General features: G+C 32.8%; 1 protein-coding gene across 1 annotated transcript; it reads left to right on the top strand.

Moving 5' to 3' along the window:
- Window positions 1–6,829: 6,829 nt before the first annotated feature.
- LOC102618363 (shikimate O-hydroxycinnamoyltransferase-like) lies at window positions 6,830–8,978 on the top strand. The gene is made up of 3 exons (XM_006486033.3): window positions 6,830–6,928; window positions 7,398–7,822; window positions 7,933–8,978. Exons 2-3 carry the CDS (start codon window positions 7,412–7,414, stop codon window positions 8,821–8,823), a joined length of 1,302 nt encoding a protein of 433 aa, XP_006486096.1. The 5' UTR covers window positions 6,830–6,928; window positions 7,398–7,411; the 3' UTR covers window positions 8,824–8,978.
- Window positions 8,979–20,671: the final 11,693 nt, after the last annotated feature.

The raw sequence follows: 20,671 nt of genomic DNA on the forward strand, positions 1-20,671 counted from the left end.
ATCATAAGTTGAAGGTGATAATGAATAAGTTAATGCTTAGAAGTCTGTCCGACTTTGATGTGAAAGTAGACATGATGTATGCAATGCATTAATATGACTAGGTTCACCAACTTCTACATGAGAAGTCGAAGTTCACTCTTATGTGTTTGGGCCTATTAAGCAATTTTCTACCAGTGGCATGCATCACATTTATCAATGATTTCTCAAGGTTGTCTGTGTCTTTTTTATGAGAGAAGAACCTAAGGTTTTTTCAAAGTTTAAGGAATTTAAAGACATAGCCAAAAGAGAAGTAGGAAAGACGGTTCGTTGTCTACGAACAGACAATGGAGAAAAGTATACATCACATGAGTTCTCTCAGTATCTTTAACGCTATATGATGTGCCATCAGTTCACTTGTGCCAGTACACCATAATATAACAGCGTAGCAAAATGGAAAAATCAGTATCTAGTAGAGACTTTTTGAAATATGATATATTTAAAGAATATACCAAAGAGGTTTTGAGTTGAAGCTATGAAAACGACAGCTCATGTATAGTGGGTGTAATGAGTCGGCACATACAAAACACGTATAAGTGTCACTTAGAAATTGTAACACCATCATTCCACTAACAAAAGTACAAAGATGAAATTGAAGCAAAATTGCATTTCATCATTCTTTTTTCTAAAACCACCAAAATAAAATCCAATAATAAATTTCTAAACCTTCAAAAGAAAATAAGTAATGAAATAACATATCCTTAAATAAATATCATCCCAAAGGAGCTAAAATATTCACAAATTATTAACGTAACATTAATCCCCAAAATGAAACCAAGCTCTTATTCTTCCTTTTAAGACCATAAGCTCATATTATCCAACTCTATCTGTAAAAAAATATGGTAACGAGGGGTGAGCAATCAACTCAGTAAGTAAAATTCATGCGCAATACTAAAAACTATTAAAATATAATAAATGGAATTTCTTAGATATGAACAATAAAAAGGGAGATTACCTTTCTAAATCACCATTTAGCAATATAAATAAATCAGAACATCATAAAGTTATTTAAATCCTTTAAACATAACAAAAGCATTTTAAACACATAAAACATAGTTAACTCATGTCATATAGTATCACTTGTAAACCCAATAACCCAACCATATATCATCATCCAGGGTACTATACCCCGCAAAAATCATTAACATTAACATCATATGTGCACAAAATCCGGCTAGCCTTCCATAATATAACATAATATAACATCACTATGGACAATGAGCCAAATCATTTAAAACCATCCTTAAACTTTTAATCATTTGTAAGTTTCAATAAATTACATTTAAATAATTAATAGTTATTTCAAAGTATTTAACTTAAAACAATTTAATAAAGGTTTTCATTTTTAAGACAATTTATAACATAAGTTTTTGATAAATAAAGTTTTGTTATAAATAATTTTAAATAATGATTTTACTTAACAAAATATTTTAATAGACTAAACAAATCAGTTTCATATACTTTTCATTCAACATAATACATATCTCCTATTAAAAGTAATTTAATAATGAAATACATGTACCATGTATGAGTCTACTTACCCCGATCCTCAAAAATAAAAATAACAGTGACCTCAACACCAAGCTCACTCTCATTCTAAAACATCAGGCCACATTCTTATTAATATTATTACTCATTCTGACCTTGATATAAATCCAACATAATCAAACTTAATCATAAGTACTAAACCATCAAAGCTAGTCTAAACTTGACCATCCCACACAAGCTGATTTTTACCAAGCTAATCATATGTTGAAAATTTTTAAAACTTAAAAAAAAAAACCATAAACATGTTTATCATTTCATGTAAAATTCAAAAAAATGAAATAAAAGTCAGAAACATATTGCAAGAAGAATTTTACGTGCAAATATCCACACTGTCCAACAATGATAAAAACAGAGGTCACTAAATTAGAAATTTTGTAAAATATTTAATAAAACTCATAAAATTAGCACTTGATTTTACAACAGTAGAAACAAAAAAAAACAACATATAAAATTTCAAAAAAAATTTAAGATGTGAAACTATTTTAAACAAATTTATGTTAATAGACCAGCAAACCTGCCCAAAAACTTTTTAGGTTTGTGTTTGTGCTTCAAAAATTCATAACTTAACTCAATGAAAATTAGTCAAATAAACTTTAAATCATAGAAGGCTCATAATTTTATAAGAATATAATTTTTATAGGTCATTTTAAAGCCTTTTAACAGCCTAAAGTAATTTTTACCATCAGCCATTGCAATTCTAGAAAGTAGTCTCCAAAATTGCAGCAGTTGAACATAATGAATTTTAATTATTTTTATACTCAACAAAAATTATGAAATTAAACATATGTAAGTAGATATAATGAAGATTAAATATAAAAAAATCACCATAACTTTCAAAGATTATTTGGCTGGTTATAGAAATCGGAACATGCTACTATTCCAACTTCAAAAATCACAACAAATTGGTTACTTGGAATCTCTTTACACAAAATAATTCATTGAAAACCTTAGGATGTCTACTTTAAATTTTATGGAAAAATTCATGCAGAAATTAAATAAAAATTAAAGGAAAAAAACACTAATCCAACCACATTGCTCATGCCTCACAATGCCTAGTTAGTCATTCATGATAAGGAGAATAATGCATGCATTCATCATCAAACACATAAGATAGTGAGCATATACTAAAGAAGGATAAATACCTCAAAATTTCTTTCAAACGTGCATAAAAGAAAACCCTATAATTTATTTGTTTTTATATGTTTGTTTAATTAAAGAGTTTTAAATCGTAGGGAGATAGGAAGAGTTTAAGTTTTATAAAAACTCATGGCATTATAAAAATACATTATACGATAAAGATAGATAATCCCTTATAATTTATTTTAAAAAATAAAAAAATATTATACGTTATCTGAAATAACTCTAATTAAAATAAATTTACACAAACAAAAGATAAACAAATAAATAGATAAGCATAATTAACTTCAAACAAAAAAGAACGGGTGTTACAAAAATAGTTCGACAAATACTAAGATGTATGAAAAGTACAATCAACTCCGTCTGTTGTACAACAAGGGTGAAAGTTACAAGTTGACTGGCTATTGTGATGCTGATTACGCTGGAGATCATGATACAAGAATATTAACTTCTGAGTATATTTTGAGAATTGGGTTTAGATTAATTTTTTTAATAAGAGACAATAAATTGTATCATTATCAATGACAGAAGCAGAGTATAAGGCAGCAGCAGTGGCAGCTCAAGAAAGCACTTGATTGATGCAATTAATGAAGGATCTATACCAACCAATAGATTATGTAGTACCATTGTATTGTGATAATCAATCGGCGATTAGCTTGGTAGAAATTTTAATTTTTCATGTTAGAACTAAGCATTTGGAGGTGTAGTATTGCTTCATTAGCAAAAAAGGTCTTACAAAATGAAGTTGAAATGCGATACACCAAGACAAACGATCAAGTTGCGGATTTATTTACAGAAAGTCTTAATACCACAAAGTTTAAAGAGTTCCGCTAGCAACTCAATATGGATCAAAGGATGAAAGTTAGTGTTGAGGGGAAGTGTTAAAAGTCCAACACCAATTTAACGATCCAATCCAATTACATTTGCCAAAACCCAAGTTCAAGACCCAATCCATGGAAGATTCAAGAATTTTATAAAGAATGGAAGATATTTCTAATTAAAAATATCTAAGTCTAGATATTTTTTAAATATTTAGAGGTATTTGCAAAATGTAGTTATTATATTTTTTGTAAACCCAATCAATCATATCTATAATTTAATAAAATAAAAAATCAGGGACTAAATTAAAATTTTACATGCAATTTACTCCTAAATTTCGGCCTAAGACAGCAACAGCAGCATGTTACGATCGTTGTCAATTTTTCTGGACTTAAATGCAATAAAATTCTTAAACTTTGGATGAAAACATAAATCATGGAAACCTTAGGCGGTCTAATGAAAATACCCAAAAGAAAACATAATTTCTCGTCTCTGTTTTCACACCGAGAATTCTTTGTGTTGCGCCCCCGATACCTTTTTATTTTGTTTCTTTACTGTTTTATAATAAAATAATATAACCCAAATTGGCACATATCCATAAGGACAATTGAAAATATGAGAGGGTTATTATAGATCTTAATGGAAAATCATGAATTCTCAAAACATGCTCTAATACCAATTGCTGGAATTTTTTCAATTCCCATAAAGCAAATAAATCCTAATTTAAATAAACTTTAATCCCTAAGATCATAAAATATCATGATTTTCACATCATCATAATTGAGAGAAAACATAGTTTAATCCATAGCAATTTTTCTTGATCAAATCTCACTGCAAAAAGTTAAAGATTAGCAAAATTAATTTCTCTCTCTTGACCCCTTTAGACTGACTCACTTTTTGATAAAAAAAAAATTAATGTGATATCCTTTTATATATTGGATGGAGAGAGGATTAATTTTAATAAAAACCTTTCCATCAAAGTAGGCAGTTATTTTTTTCAATTGACTAATAAGATATCAGTCTATTTTATTATTACTAATTTATTAATGTGGCACGTGGGCCACTATAAAATATTCCAACAGAAGCCTTTACAATCTTTATGCAATTGGATGTGGTTCTTACATGCAACTCTAGTCGGGTTTGGTGAATTGAGTTAAGGTTCACTTATTGAGGCAAATAATGGTCCTTTACTTCCTTATTTTATGCATGTTCTTGATTTCTTTTAATTTTCCTGATAGATATGACCTTTATTTTATGGATTTCTTTACCTCAATATTATATCTATCGACTAGTGAAATGAATAAAGGAGTGAAGAATTATTTTGTACAAACCGGTGTTTATGTGGAGGAGCTGGACCCTCAATTATGTACTTTTATTTAATCGCCTTTAGAGCTGCAGCGTCTGATAACTTTTATCTTCAAACTTTTTAGCTTACATTGCAACTTAGATAATTTGAACAACTATTATGTATCTTTGTAAAATAAAATGATACTACTAATTGAATTTACCAAATATATAAATTATACTTTTAAAAACCAACCCTCAGCACTCTCAACCGTTCATTTTACAAACACCTAGCTGTTTTTTATATCCAACTGATTATTTCATCAACAAAGTCACCACAATCTTAATCCGTTCCTTCAAGTTGTTACAGAGTTTAGAGTTGACAGCCACTTTTTCTTTTTAAAAAAAAAATCTGGGCTATTTGTAAGCCCTTTTTCTTCTTTTAAGTCCTTTTTGATAATTTTGCAAGGAAATAAAATTATGGTCAAAATAAACACGGTTATAGAGATCGAGCGTGACAAAAATTAGAGTGAGGCTCAGGCCGAATAGGTAGGTCCTCCGGACCACCTCCACTACTACCACTTGTATTTGTAAGTCATGTCCAATCAGACTCTCGTAAACATCCCGAAGCTTCATGCTATTCCACGAAAAATAATAATAGTGGTTTCCTTAGGCGTTCATAGAAAGGAAAAGTAAACAGCTGCCTTCGTTGACGCTAATGACATTGACAATTTTTTACTTCTCAGTGCTTAATTATTGGCTTTATTAATCGTTCTCATATACTTAAATGAATAAACTTGTTTTCATTTCTTAAATAAAATATTATACGCTGGGCGTTATTTATAGATGCTGAGACTATATTTTTTCAAAAATTACATAAATGATTACGGAAGGAAATGTGTCGATCCGTTCGGTGCGGATCGTGTCTTTGATAAGTGCGGATCTTGCCCTTGACAAGTGCGTATTATGCTTTTGAAATCTTCTCTCAATGCCATTTTATTTGACATTCTCAACATTAAATTATATAATACAAGTCTATATCACCTGATAAGAATTGGATATGTTGAGATAGTTTCTTCCAGAGGAAGCACAGTGAAAACTAATTCGCAAGGTTTTGGATCCAATAAGTACTACTTATTTATTTATATCATGTGAAAAGAATAAATCCTAAAAGAGAATGACATATCTTTAGCGGAGAAAAAGTGCTTATTTCGAATGGAATAACTCAAGGTTTAATATAGACATTCTATTTAATAAGAGAAAGTTCAAAATGGTTGAGATAGGTCCTGTATTTTTTACCTTGACTGACTTTAAAACCTTCGTCGATTATTTTGACCAACTTTTAAACTTTGATTTACGTTAACGCCACCGTTGTCTTCATTAATTTGAATCTTTGCTATAGGTAGAATCATTATTAAGAGAATAAGAGTTATACCATAAGAATAGCAAAACATTATGCAATGTTTTTGACGTATTTATGCAATGTTTTGACGTATTTTCTCATTATTATTAAAGTTTTGTCTACCAAATTGTGAATCATAATGTGTGCCATCGATAAATTTTGTGGTTAAGATTTGATTTCGCTCTTTTTATCATTTCAATCTTGGAAACTTGCGATTCCACATTAATTATTTTCCAAATTTAAATAACCAAATATGTAACAAATTATATAAAATCACAGCACTGAGTGCCCTTTTTTTTTTTTTTTTGGATATATTTTCACTTTGTTAAAGTTATAGTAGTAAATACTTGTAAGTATAATTTAGAAGTCAAAATAATTTTATCCTCTATAAGTCATATTTACTAAAGCCTAAGATAAAGTACAAAGTAAACTCCACCCCACCCCCAGAATTAGAAAATCCACAGAATGATAATGATTAGGTGGATACGCACTTGGCTTTTTAGGTAAATAAGCAGAACCTGGGTGGTTGGATCGTTCCGTGTGTGGACTCGCTACATATTTTTCATCGAAAGAGATTTATCTAAAAATATTGGCTTTAGCACACAAATTAATTTCTCAGTATAAAATATGAACTTGATCGGCCATCCGAAATCAACGCATTGTTCATATACCACAAGAAAGCTTGTTCTCAGCGGCCACAAGGTATACGGGGTTCTTTTCTTCTATTTACTCATCAGCTTTCCAAGCTTTGTGCAGTATTGGAGAGTTCATTTTCTCTCAATTAACAGTAGTTATTATGATCATCACATCGATATGAAAATTTATATATCATCTTATTTTTATTTGTGTCCAACACAAACCAGCTTCCTCGGAGCCTCACTATGCGGAGATGAGGCAGATAATTAATGCCCTTACTAAGTTTTGATTTTTTTTTTTTTAACTATTTTCTTGTTGATTTTTAAATCTTTAGGATTACTTATCGTCAAACTCATTGTTTCACTTGTCTTTCGAACATTTACACAAACGTTAATGTTTTCTTTATTCAAAATCTAATATATTTTCCAAATATGCGAAGTAAACTTCTGGGCGGTACGTACTATAAATGTATATGTACTTAAGTTTCCAAAAAAAGCCCAAAACTGTTATCTTATAATACAAGGCTATAATGCAGGCGGTGATCACACGATGGAAATTCATGTAAAAGAGTCAACGATGATACAACCTGCCCAAGATACTCCCAAGCATTGCCTACGGATGAGTGTCTTGGACCTGCTGATGCCGTCAGAACATATCCCTGCTGTGTATTTCTACCGCCGGCCAAATGGTTCTTCCAAATTCTTTGAAGCTGGTTTGCTGAAGGAGGCTTTGAGTAAAGTTCTTGTGGCGTTTTACCCACTGGCTGGAAGATTGACTAAGGATGAAAACGGCAGAACTGAGATACGATGCAACGGAGAGGGAGTTTTGTTTGTAGAGGCCCAAGCAAATTGTGTTATTGATGATTTTGGTGACTTTGAATCAAGCTTGAAGCTTATGCAGCTCGTTCCAACTGTTGATGACACAAAAGATGCTTCTTTCTATCCACTTTTTATGACGCAGGTACTAGATTACTTAATTAATTAATTAATTAATTAATACTCACTCCCTCTACTTTATTGCTCAATTTTTCCACCATCGGTTTATTTTACTATGGGCTATTTTGAATATAGGTAACTCATTTTAAATGCGGAGGAGTTTGTATTGGAGTCATGACGTACCATACGTTGATAGATGGAACAGCAACATACCATTTCATCAAATCTTGGGCTGAGATGACGCGTGGCATTCCTGTAACCATTCCACCATTCTTTGATCGAACTATACTAGATGTTGGGGTTCCAAAATCTCCTGCATTCCACCACATCGAATACGACCCACCTCCTTCCATGAATGATCCTACTCAGAACCCTGGAACCATTTCCACTGCAATCCTGAAACTATCACTTGATCAAATGAAAATTCTTAAAGAAAAATCTAAGAAAGACCATGAATCTGCTACCAAGTACACCAGATTTGAGATTGTAGCAGCACATATATGGCGTTGCGTATGCAAAGCACGTGGGTTATCCGTTGATCAAGCTACCAAGTTAGATATTCCCACATCCGGACGTTTTAAATTAAATCCTAAAATCCCATGTGAGTATTGGGGCAATGTAGTGTTCAGCACCACACCGATAGCCTTAGCAGGTGATATTCAATCGGAATCGTTGAATTATTCAACGGAAAGAATTCACAAGGCGCTTAAGCTAATGGATGACAAGTACATGAAGTCAGCGCTTGCTTTCCTAAAGCAACAGCCTGATTTAAAAGTCTTCATGCGGGACGCCAAAACTTTTAATTGTCCTAATCTTGTTATCACCAAATTAGCAGATATGCCTATGTACGATGTTAACTTCGGATGGGGCCCACCATTCCTTACACGACCCGTTAATGCCAATATGGACGGAGAGGTATGCATTTTGCCAAGTCCAAATGATGATGGCGGCTGGTCAGTGGTTATTGACTTGGAAACTAATCACTTGCAGCTCTTCAAGAAGTTATTTTATGGCATTTTTCCTTAATGCCTCAATGTGATATTTTGGATATTTGATTCTCGCGATTCATTATTATTTTGCTGATATGTGTGTAATAAAATGTTGATGTCATATGAGTGTTTGATTCCTGCAATTTCACTGTTATAAATAAGTTTGTAATAAAAACTTCAATTTTCTTTTTTTCTTTTTCTTTTTTCACAAACTCAAAACTTGCAGGACGAAAATATCGCCACCAATATTTATATACATATATATTAAGTAACCAGTTGACAGAATATTGAGTTATCCAATAAACTCAAAGGTAAGTGCCCAAATAGTAGATTTCAAACCTTAATAATATTCCTCTACCTCTAGTGTGCGAGACCCATTTCGGTGTTAACTGTTAACAAGGATATTGAAACGAGTTACCAATTACCCAAGTGCTAATAGTGAATCCTTTCTAATAGTCATAAAGGAATTAACCATCAAACAGTCCCTATTGGCGACTTTTATTCTGAGGACACATATGCATTTAGACTCACAAGAACCATGAACAATATTACACCCTGCATCGATCTCTTGTATTGAGATTAAATTGCTGCACATTCTTATGCATATTGTAATTTGGCAGGAACTGAAATTCAAAACAACTACAATTTTTTATCTTCAAACTGGAGTCCAAATGGAACCATGGTTTTGGCAAGCTCACTTATTACACTTGATGAAAAATCAACAATTTGAGTTCAAATGACTTAACTACATAAAAGACAATTAAAAGCCCACGTCAAAATATCCAAGTTATTGCATCCAAAATTGTACCTCTTCCGTTTTCATTACTGCTACTTATTCTGCTTCTTACTATTTGCTTCCTCGGATTCCTGAAAGTCTTCTGTTGGAGGGTGTGACCCAAAATATACCATTTCCTCATCTTAAGTATCCAAAAAATAGTCTTCTTCCCAAAGATAGTCTTGATTTCTTGGCATCATTCCCATCCTCTTTAAGGCCACACTATACACTGTTTCTGCATCATCATCTTTTTCCCTCAACTCTTTAATTCCATGCATTAAATTCCTTAAATCACATGGTGGAACATCAACTAAATCAAGCCACTTGGTTACAAACCATGTCAGTGTGCCATAGTTAGCATCTGGGTATCGCTCATTTTCATCGAAGTAGTCACCAATTGCCTTCTCGAGCCTTCCCCGAAGACTGACATCATTTTTCCTGAGCAAGCTATCGAGATAGTGCTGTGTTCGATCATCTCTGGAAGTTGTGCGATCATTAGCACCATCAAGATTTCTTTTCTGTCTTCGAATATTGATATTGATATCAAGATTGCCGCCAAATCCATGACCCGCCTTCTTTTCTTCTTCTTCTTCTTTAGACCCTTCTTGACGTTGTTCATTGTTCTGTTGCTGCTTTCCTTCTTCTTTTTCTTCTTTTTCTTGTTGATCTGTGTCCATTTCTTTCTTTCTTTCTTTCTTTTTTTTTTTTGGGTTTCTCTGAGCAAGTGAACGAGAAAGGAGAGGGTTTTGAAGAGGGCTATTGGAAGAGAATGATTTTCAGGAAATATAGGATAGGATCTTCAATAATCAGTTATGAGAAGTTTGCCCTGTCTCATTCTGTTATGAGGAATCTTATTGAGCCCCAATTAGGCGCCCTTGGGCTCAGTTAAACAGATTTCTTTACAACCGTCTGATTCTCTATCTAGTTGAATCTTAACCATCAATTATTAATTGCATTCCATTAGATAAAGAGTTTCAGCAACTGCCTCCATTTACAGACAAGCGAATTAAATGCAGATGGGATTTCAGATTGTAACAGCTCATATTAGTTTTCTTTTTTTTTTTCACTGCTTTTAACAAACGTGAAACGGTTAGCTATATGGATAGTGACAGAAAGGTCACCAGATGAAGTGCTACTTATGATTGATGGTTAAGTTAAGATTCAACTAGATACAAAGACAGATACTAAATTGATAATCAGACGGTTCTAAAGGAATCGTCTAAGTTGACAATGCGGCACCTGATTAAAGCTCAGTAGGATTCCTCATGACTGACTTCTAATTGAACTCTTATATTTCTCGAAAAACATGCTGTTTCAAGAGCCCTCGCTCTTTCTAGTTCACTTTCTGATAAAACGAAAAATGAAAGAAATTGGTGGTGGGTTGGCCAATCTTGAACGTAAATTGCAACAACAAATGATCAATCACAGGCACATCTTGATCGTTTGAAAAATGATATGAATGTTCAGAATGGACTATTGAGGGCCATTGTTCAGTACTATAATCAACATACGCATTACCCAAAAGTTGATGATGATTCATTGGCTAAGGACGAAAACGTCAGAACTGAGATGCAAATTACAATGTAATCGAGAGGGAGCTTTTTTTGTACGGGCACAAACAATGTGTGTTATTGATGATTTCGGTAACGTTATTGAACAACACTTGAAGCTCATGCGGCTTGTTCCAACAGTTGAGTAACAAACGATGCTTTTTTTTTTTTATCCACTTTTTATCCGAAGGTACAAGATTAATTAATTAATTTATACTCACTCCCTCTGCTTCATTGCTCAGTTTGTCCACCATCGGTTTATTTTATTTTAGGCCGTTTTCAGGCAACCCATTTTAAATGCAGAGGAGTTCATATTGGAGTTATGACGCATCATTTCATCAAATCCTGGGCTGAGATGACACATGGCATTCTTGTAAGCATTCCACTATTTGTTGATCGAACTATACCAGATATTAGGTTCCCAAATTCTCCTAAATTCCACTACCACATCCAATAAGACGCGCCTCCTCCCATGAACGATCATGATCAATATCATAAAACCATTTTCACTGTAATTTTGAAATTATCATTTGATCAAATCAATATTCTTAAAGAAAAATCTAAAAAGGAAAAAAAAAGATCATAGATCAATTACACCAAATTTGAGATTGTAGTAACACAAATATGGCATTGTATGCAAAGAACGTGAATTGTCTATTGATCAAGCCACCGAGTTAGATATTTTCAGATTTGGACAGTTTGAATTAAATTCTAAAGTCTCCTTGGAGCAATATAGTTTTAAACACCACACCAGGAGCCTTATTAGGTGATATTCAATTGAAATAGTTGAACTTTACAATAATAAAAAGAATGCACAAGATACTTAATACATTGATGATTTATTAGTTAGCTTTTTCTTTCCTAAGGTCTTGTTTGAAATTGAGGTGCTGTAACTTTTAAACTATAGTTAATATAGAAAAAAAAACTATAATTATAAAATATAAGTTAATAATATATAGTAAATATAAGTTTTAAATAATAATTTTGATAAAATTATTAAAGATATAATAGTTTTTTTATCATACAAGTGAAAACTCATATCAACATAACTTCTAAGGTAGTAAGGTACAGCAGTTAGTGTTTACCAAACACTTTAGTGCTATATCTTTTAAACTATAGCTGTCTAACCTCAATCCCAAACACATCTTAAACCAACAGCCTGATTTAAAAATCTTCCTGCTGAGAGGCCAAAACTCTTAATTGTCCTAACCTTGTTACTGCCAAATTATCAGACATGCATATGTACGATGATAATTTTTGAATGGGGCCAGCCAGTGCTTGCCCGAACTATGAATCCCTCATTGGACGGAGAGGTATGTATTTTGCCGAGTCCAGTTAATGATGGCGGTTGGTTAGTGGTTATTGGATTGGAAACTAATCACCTGCAGTTTCTCATGAAGTTATTTTGGAACATGGTCCTCTTCTGATATAAGTATTACTAAATTTTTAAGGATCTTTTGACATGTGTCTTTTAGTGGTAGTGTATGGGTAAGATTTAACATCTTTTTACTTTTTTATTTATTAACAACTAATAAGTAATTAAGTTATTTGCTTAGGACATTATCAGATCATGAGAGAATCTTGATCCAGTTATTTTATGGTATTTTCATTTAATGCCACAATGTCATACGCTATTTGTACATTGATTCTTGAGATTTCTTTATTATTTTGCTGATATGTGTGTAATAAAATCTTTATGTAATATCAGGATTTGATGCCTTCGATTTCGATGTTATGATTACAAGCGTACAGTAAAGAACTCCATTATCTTTTTCCTTAATCTTAATCTTAAAAATTACAGTCGTTAGATTGAGAAGAGAAAATTTCACAAATTGAAAACATGAAGGAAGAAAATATCACAACCCAATTGGTTTTGGGTGTAAGTATTTTTTTAATCTAAAACATGAAACGTGTGCTTTTCACAGAACGTTACATATGGGACAAAAATATAAATGTGAACGGAATTGTTCTCTGGCAGCACCAGCTTAGGTAGCCAATTTAACAGCTCAATGGGCAAGGGATTTGAATGTTGAGCTGAATTTTATGTTGAGCTACTTATAATATGTGATTGGTAGTTATTAGATAAGAAATAATATTGTAATTAAATTTTCTAATTGTATAATTTTATGAATGGCATGGCAACAAAAGACTATAAAAAGATAGACAAATGTCACAGGATAAGTGTTTTGCGCAACGAACCCGTGTAGCACTTAGACAACTTTTGCCGAATGTTGATAAGTAAGCGTTGAGCTTCTCGACTAGCTAAGCCTAGAGGTTTTCGAAGAACTAGAGAGAAGAGAGTAATGTAGCCGAATGAGAGAAATTATATTACTCGCAAGAGATATTACAAGAGAGCTTACAAGTGTTTGAGTTGCTTATTCTAAGCTTGTTACTCAAATGCCTAATGCCATGCCTTATTTATATGGGATGCTTGACAAGTTCTACAATTCTAGAGAATTCTACCAACTTGTCTAGAATTCTAGATATTTATATGAGTTAGAAATGAGTAAAGAATTCTAGATATGTACAAGCTTGAGTGTGCTAGAGTTGCCTAAAAATTTTCAGAATCGGCCCAAACTAGCACTCTTATCCTTGTCTTAGGCTCTTGGCTTGGAATTGTGGGCAATTGGACTAGCAACTTGAGCCGTCTGAACACAAAGCTCAGCTCAACATGGAATCAAATTCATGGTCAAGATATGTTCGTATTTGATATTTATATATTAAGACACATGCTAATGAACTCTCAAATATAGACAATCAGCTATGTATATTATATACATATTGAGTGAACAATTGACCTAATATTGAGTTACAATTTGATCTCAAAACTTTAAGTACCCAAATTGTAGCTTTCAGACCTTAATATTCCCTTCGTGTGCAAGACTCATTTGGGTGACAAACAACAAATTAACCTGCTATGATGATACCACACGTGTTACCACTTACCCAAAACAGTAGTATTGAAGCCTTTAGCAATCATAACGGAATCAAACAGTCCCCATTGGCTAGATAAGCTGTCAGGTTTTCAAACATTGAACACATAGCTAATTAGATAACTTAATCTGATGATACATGTGCATTTAATCAGTCAAACAGAACCCAAGGTTGCATTATATGAGAAGAACTATAGCACACCCTGCATTGTATTGCACATGAAATTATTCTACACTGGTACGCGCATTAATGAACCATCACACAGATCTCTTTGTTTGATGAAAATTTAGGATGAATTGAAATTCAAAGCAGTGCCCTTCCTAGCTGTGATATACACAGAAAAGAATAGGAAGAACAGTTTGAACGTGAATCATTTAGAATTATAGTGTTTGGAAACGTGCATTAGCTGCAACAAAAGAACACGCACTTTAATCCTGAATTAGTTCCAATTTTATTCTTCAAAGTTCAAATTGGAGTCCAAACAGAACCATTATCATGACTAGCCAGTTCACTTATTACACTGATGAATAGAAGCATCAATTTGAATAAAACGTTCCTGAATCAAAATGGCTAAACTACAGAACGTAGAGGCAATTAAAAACCCACATCAAAGTGTCCAAGTTACTGCATCCAAAACAATTCCTTTGCTGTCTTCATTGCCTTTACTTCTTCAGCTTCTTGTTATTTGCTTCATCATTCCTGTCTTCCTCAGATTTCTGAAAGTCCTCTGTTGAGATAGTATGATGCAAATCCGGAGGTAAGCTGGCTCGACTATTAAGTTGCCGCTGGGTGATCCCAGAAGGAATTCGCAAAAAACGACCTGGCTTATGCAACCATTTAAAACGACTGGTATTCGGAGAATGAAGCCGTGGTGGTTCAAGTTGTGGGTTCCTAAAGTGCACCTTAAGAATGCCCTGACCTTGATTAATTGGCAACGTAAAAGAAACAGGCTTGGTACTCTCCCTTTCATCTTGAAGAAGGCCTTCGCCTTTGTCAGAGCGAGAATGAAGCTGTGGGTTTGGTGTTGGTTGCCCGTGTTGCCCACTACCACTAGCACTGCCCAGCAGAGGAACAGGATCCTTCTCCACAGACAGAGGGCCCTCACCAGGCTTGTCTTGAGGCCCATTCAACTCCAGCAAGATTTCTTCCGGATCAAAAGTAAAATTGAAATCATCTTCATCAAGATTAACAATATCCTGCAGGTTCATGTATGTAGAATCTGGTTCTGATGTTAAAGACACACAAGGCTGAGGCTGAGGGTGGATCAATGTTTCTCTTCCATCCAACACATTAAGCATTTCTTCATTTCTTGAGATTGTACGATTATTAGCACCATCAAGATTCTTTTTGTCTCTTTGAATATTGATATTTATATCAAGATTGCCTCCTAACCCATCACCCTTGTTCTTCTTTTCTTCTTCTTCTTTAGAAGACTCTTCTTGAGATTGTTCATTGCTCCGTGGCTGCTTTCCTCCTGCTTTTTCTTCTTCTTCTTGTTGATCTGACTCCATTTCTTTCATTTTCTTTTTTTCTCTGAGAAGCGAACGAGAAAGAGTGAGGGTTTTGAAGAGGTTTAAGGAGAAAACGTGAGGGTTTTGAAGAGGTTTCTTGGAAGAAAATGTTCTTCAGGAAATGTAGGAACTTCAAGATTCAGTTATAAGAAGTTTGTGCGGTCTCATTCTGTTACAAGGAATCTTATTGAGCTTCAATTAGGTGGCCCTGTGCTCACCAGACTTATTTACTATCGTCTGATTCTTTATCTACTTTAATCTTAACGATCAATTATTAGTAGCACTCCCATCAGATGATATGAGTTTCAACAACTATCTCCTTTAAACGGTTTTTTGAAGTCACGACAATATGACATTTTGATCATCATCAGATGAAGTGTTACATGTGATTAATGGTTAAAATTCGACTAGATGCAGAGACAGATACTAAGTTGACAATCAGACGGTTGTAAAGAAATCTGCTAAATTGCGAATGTGGCACCAGATTAAACGTCAATAATATACCTCATAACTAAACTGAATCTTTAAATTTTTATATTTCTTGAATAACATACTCTTTCAAGATCCCTCATTCTCTGTAGTTCAATTTCTGAGAAAAAAAAATGAAAGAAATTGGTTATAGGTTGGTCAATCGAGATGATAAAATAAATTGCAACAAATGATCAATCACAGCCTTATCTCGATCATTTGGAAAATGATATGAATGTTCAGAATGGGCTTCTGAGGGCTTTTGAGGGCCATTGTCGAGTACTATAATCGACATACGCATTACGCATATGTTGATGACGATGCATTGCAATGGTTCGTAACACATTGGCTTGAAGTAGATGTTACACCGAGCGATTTAAGGGAAAGAATTAAGGGATGATTCAAGTTCTTTAGTTGTCCCTGACCTAGAAATGGCTCAGTTGGGGGACTTGATATGGGGTACTGATGGTCATCAAAGTGGAGAAACAGCAGAAAATTTTGCTGAGGAAAAGTTGTGTCCATGGAGAAAGAGATTAAAGAGGTGATGCTTGGTGGTTCTAAAGATGAAAGGAAGAGCCGGCGGCGGCGGGAAAGCAAAACCTTAGCCACAACAGCTTCGTTCTGTCAATGGCCTTCACAAATTTTGCTGAGGATTGTGGGAATAAGAGGAAAGAGGGGGATCAAGCAAATAAGAGGCACAAGAAGCAATAGATTGTTCATGGATATATAACTCGGATGTGTACTTAACACATTGATGTGGGTTTCTTGATTTTCTCAGTATCTTGTAGCTAGTTTGGTCATTTTTGTTTCAGAAGCTTTGATGATTATCAAATTATTGCTTCTATTCACCGGCAAATTGTTTGAGAAACTGCCTATGTTCTTTGGTTCCTCAAAATATCAAACAGTCTTTTAACACTAAACGCTATTGCTGATACAGATTGCGCCTCTTTAAAAATCAAATATATGGGACTAATTTGGTTTGTGATTCCTGTCAGTTCTTTATTTCTCTGCTACAATCTTCAGGTTAAATTTCTGGTACCTCATGGTAAGTTGTCTAGTCAATTCCAAGCTGAAGCCATTTATCAGGATTGCTTCGGACTAAAAGTTACTATTGAAGATGATACCCATATATGGCCACACATAGTGATAATTGGGCCACTAAATGGGCTAGTCAATATCTCCCCTTCATCAGTTGAGGTTACCCAAATTCAGTTTTGGACCTTTTTTCTTTTAAATAGGAGAATTGATGCCGTGCCATATATATATATATATATATATTTTTTCAAGATATAAAATTTTATTTTATCAAAAATTTTAACAGAAGTAAAAACTACGTGTAGTCTGATTTCTATAAATAGCAGAAAATTGTTGTCCTAATAATTGCACTTAAAGTACAAGTCATTTTCTCCTCCTGCGTCAAAACTTTCTTAACATTTAGACAAGACAATTTTTTTTAACTAAAATAAATAAAATTTAAAGTTATTTTTAACTTCTCTTGGATTTTAATGATGTTCATAGATGCTTTTGAAGCAAATTTTTTTCGGCTCATCGATGATCGAATCTTGGGTCAAGTCGAGATTTAATGTGTGTTTTCTCTGCTCCTAAATATTTTTTTTAATTAAAAAAAAAGCAGCACATTTTACGTAAGAAAAATATTGGCCAAAAACTTGTTCCGTATCAAAAAGCTTATTTTGCAAATTGATTTATTCCAGGCTTTCCTCTAAATCAAAAATCAAATGCAATAATCAATATTAGCAAAATCTTGCGTTTTGATTTTATAGAAAATATTATCTGGTGGTCTTCAAGCAAGTGTTCAGGAGCTTACTCTTTAAGAAAAACAATTAAAATTAGAACATTAAAAAGCGTCTTAACTCCTAAGATAAATTAAAAGAGTAAAAGGAATCGATGGAGAGGGAACAAGAATGAACCCTCTTTGTTTTTAGTTGTCACTACTTTGATATATTTTGAGTCAATATGTATATAGGACAAAAAGATATTTCAAATCTTAATACAAATCCTGTGGTGGCATAATTCAATCAACTTTGGACTAAAAGTGAGACATAAAATAAAGCCAACAATTACGCGTTTTAGGATGACTCTTGATAGTGTCATATATACAAAATATACAGCCAAACGAAAACTACTGATCCTATAAAATTAAGGGACTTATTGCGATTGCTACACATTGACTGCAATTCTTTCAATTAGTGGTACTTTTACGGCCTGTTTATTATTTAATTATTAGCTTCTAATTAATCAAACTCCACTTACGAAGATGATGACAGAAATTAAAGCCACACTTATTTTAAATCCAATTGGTGTTAATCCTTTCGACAAAGTTCATCGTGGCCTTAAAATGACAAAGCATATATTAAAATTTGTTTGCCTATCGGCATCATTATCGGGTTCTACACGGGTTAGCACTTAGCACTAAGGTCTACATCGTTCACTACTTCACTTATCAAGTAATAGCGTACTAGTACATTGAGATTTTTTTTGCTTTCTTGTTTTTGTAGGTGATGATAAGACTGGTCGATATAATTAATTTACTTAAGAATTAAGTTAGTAATTAACATCTATTTTTGGAAGTTGATTATTTAAGTCGTCTGTGGTTGAATGTTCTTGGACAAATTATCGGTCATAAAGATTGGTATATATATAATTGTGAATGGGAGACAAATTGATTGGTTGTTAATTGAAGTGGCAAAAATTAAAATTGAAAGTTCATGGACCCCGAGTACACTAGATGTGACCTTTATATGGGCACACGATTCTCCAATCTAATCGTATAGGGCCACTACATGCTTAGCATAGTTAGTAAAGAAATTGAATCTGAGTTTGAAATTGTTTTTCATACGACGCTTCAAATTGTTTCCACTGTTTATTAATTTCATTCTATCCAAATTTTTTTTTCAATTTCGTAAAGTATGAATTTTCAAAAAAAAAAAGTTATTAGCAATTCTGCGCTAAACTACTGAATTTAATATCAAACTGTTAACCACTATATATATTTTAGTATGCATAAAAATATCTGCAATGAAGGAAGACTATAGCTAATGATTACTAATGCATTTATTTTTACTAAAAGGGTTAATTCCGCTCTGCCCCCAAATATTTCAATATTTTCCACCGCGCCCTCAAATGTTTCAACAATTTTCACTCCACATCCAAATCCGCTAATTTGACCGTTTAATCTAACAGTTAAAGGGTAAATTTGGAAGTTCATACCCTAAATATTATTTGATGATGATAAATTAAATTTATTTGATAAGTTAATTGATGGGATTATTATTAATTACCTTTTAATTAATAATTTTTAATGTAAATATCAATTATTGGATTAGCATTTTATCTCATTTAATTCTTCTCTAATTCAAGATACGGGTATTTCGGACTTTTAATTAAATTTCAAATAGTTCCGTTAAAAATAACGATCAAATTAACAGAGTTGGGTGTGGAGTATAAATTATTAAAATATTTGGGTGCGTAGTGAAAAGTGTCGAAACATTTAAAGGTTGATAAAGAAAAGAAATTGTACTCTCAAAAAATGAGAAGGGAGAAAAAAAAATCGTCCTATTTCAACTTCCAATTCTTCAATCATGAGAAATAAAGACAGAAATATTTGAGAGAGACGGTTAAAAAGAGAGATTTGACCACTCAAATACTACCCCCTCCAAATCTTGAATCAAACTTTATATTTTATTGTTTGGCTCTCATGGATTCATGCCATTAATTGTGCACAGGTTTTGATTTTTTTTCTTTTTTTTTTTAATTTGGTCATCTTCACCCTTCACTAAGGAAACATCCAAAAGGGTTTGCCTTATTGACTGCATATCAAAATTTTCAATAAAGAATAAAAGATAAAATCCATGAAATTAATGCTCCATTACGCAAGCTTCCATAAACGACTGAATCCGAAGGCGATTGATTGAAATGGAAGAGCTTTCATTGCATGCATGGAGTTATCCTGGGCTCACAAGATTAGGTAGTAGTAAATAAAACGACAATAAAGAGAAAGAACCATATATCATTACAGCCTTCAATTAATTAATGGATCAAGGTAATACCAATTAATAGCCTCCCCTGATATGCCACTAGTACTTCTCAATTTTTTTTTATCTTTAAATTAACAAAAAAAAATTAATCCGTAGGACTGGGCATCAATTTTCTACTTCATCCTCGTACTTTCAAAATGACCTAAAATATTTTAACCGCTGCTTCTATTAGTGTTAAAAGTTACTTTCTAAAAGATTTAAAAAATTAGATTTTGATTAAGGGTACAAAAAAAAATCCAATTATTAATCATCAGATTAATTAAGAAGTTTTTTTCTTTTCCTTCAAAAGGTATCATTTGGCAAGTTTTTAAAATAGGAAGACCAACTGTAATTATTGTATAACCCTAAGATTAAAGGAAGAATTAAACTTTTAATATATAGTTTTAACTGTAATTTTAGAGGAAACTTTAACATATGTTTTACTCTAAATTAATAGATGTAATCATGTAAGTAGGGTAATTAGTTTAGAAGTCATGATCCACGATAAAAATATAATAAATCAATCTTGATCGATGCTAGCTTTTTGACACAAATTATATTAGCCAATCAAAGTTCTAGAAATGGCAGAAGAATCTAAACACAAATATGATTG

This window comes from Citrus sinensis, chromosome 4 (assembly GCF_022201045.2).
Source record: "Citrus sinensis cultivar Valencia sweet orange chromosome 4, DVS_A1.0, whole genome shotgun sequence".
NCBI classification, from domain to species: domain Eukaryota; kingdom Viridiplantae; phylum Streptophyta; class Magnoliopsida; order Sapindales; family Rutaceae; genus Citrus; species Citrus sinensis.

Excerpts from the sequence above, each read along its gene's own strand:
- LOC102618363 (XM_006486033.3), top strand. The coding sequence starts at position 7,412 with ATGGAAATTCATGTAAAAGAGTCAACGATGATACAACCTGCCCAAGAT. Across the intron at positions 7,823-7,932 it reads ATCCACTTTTTATGACGCAG|GTAACTCATTTTAAATGCGG; the intron begins GTACTAGATTAC and ends TTTTGAATATAG.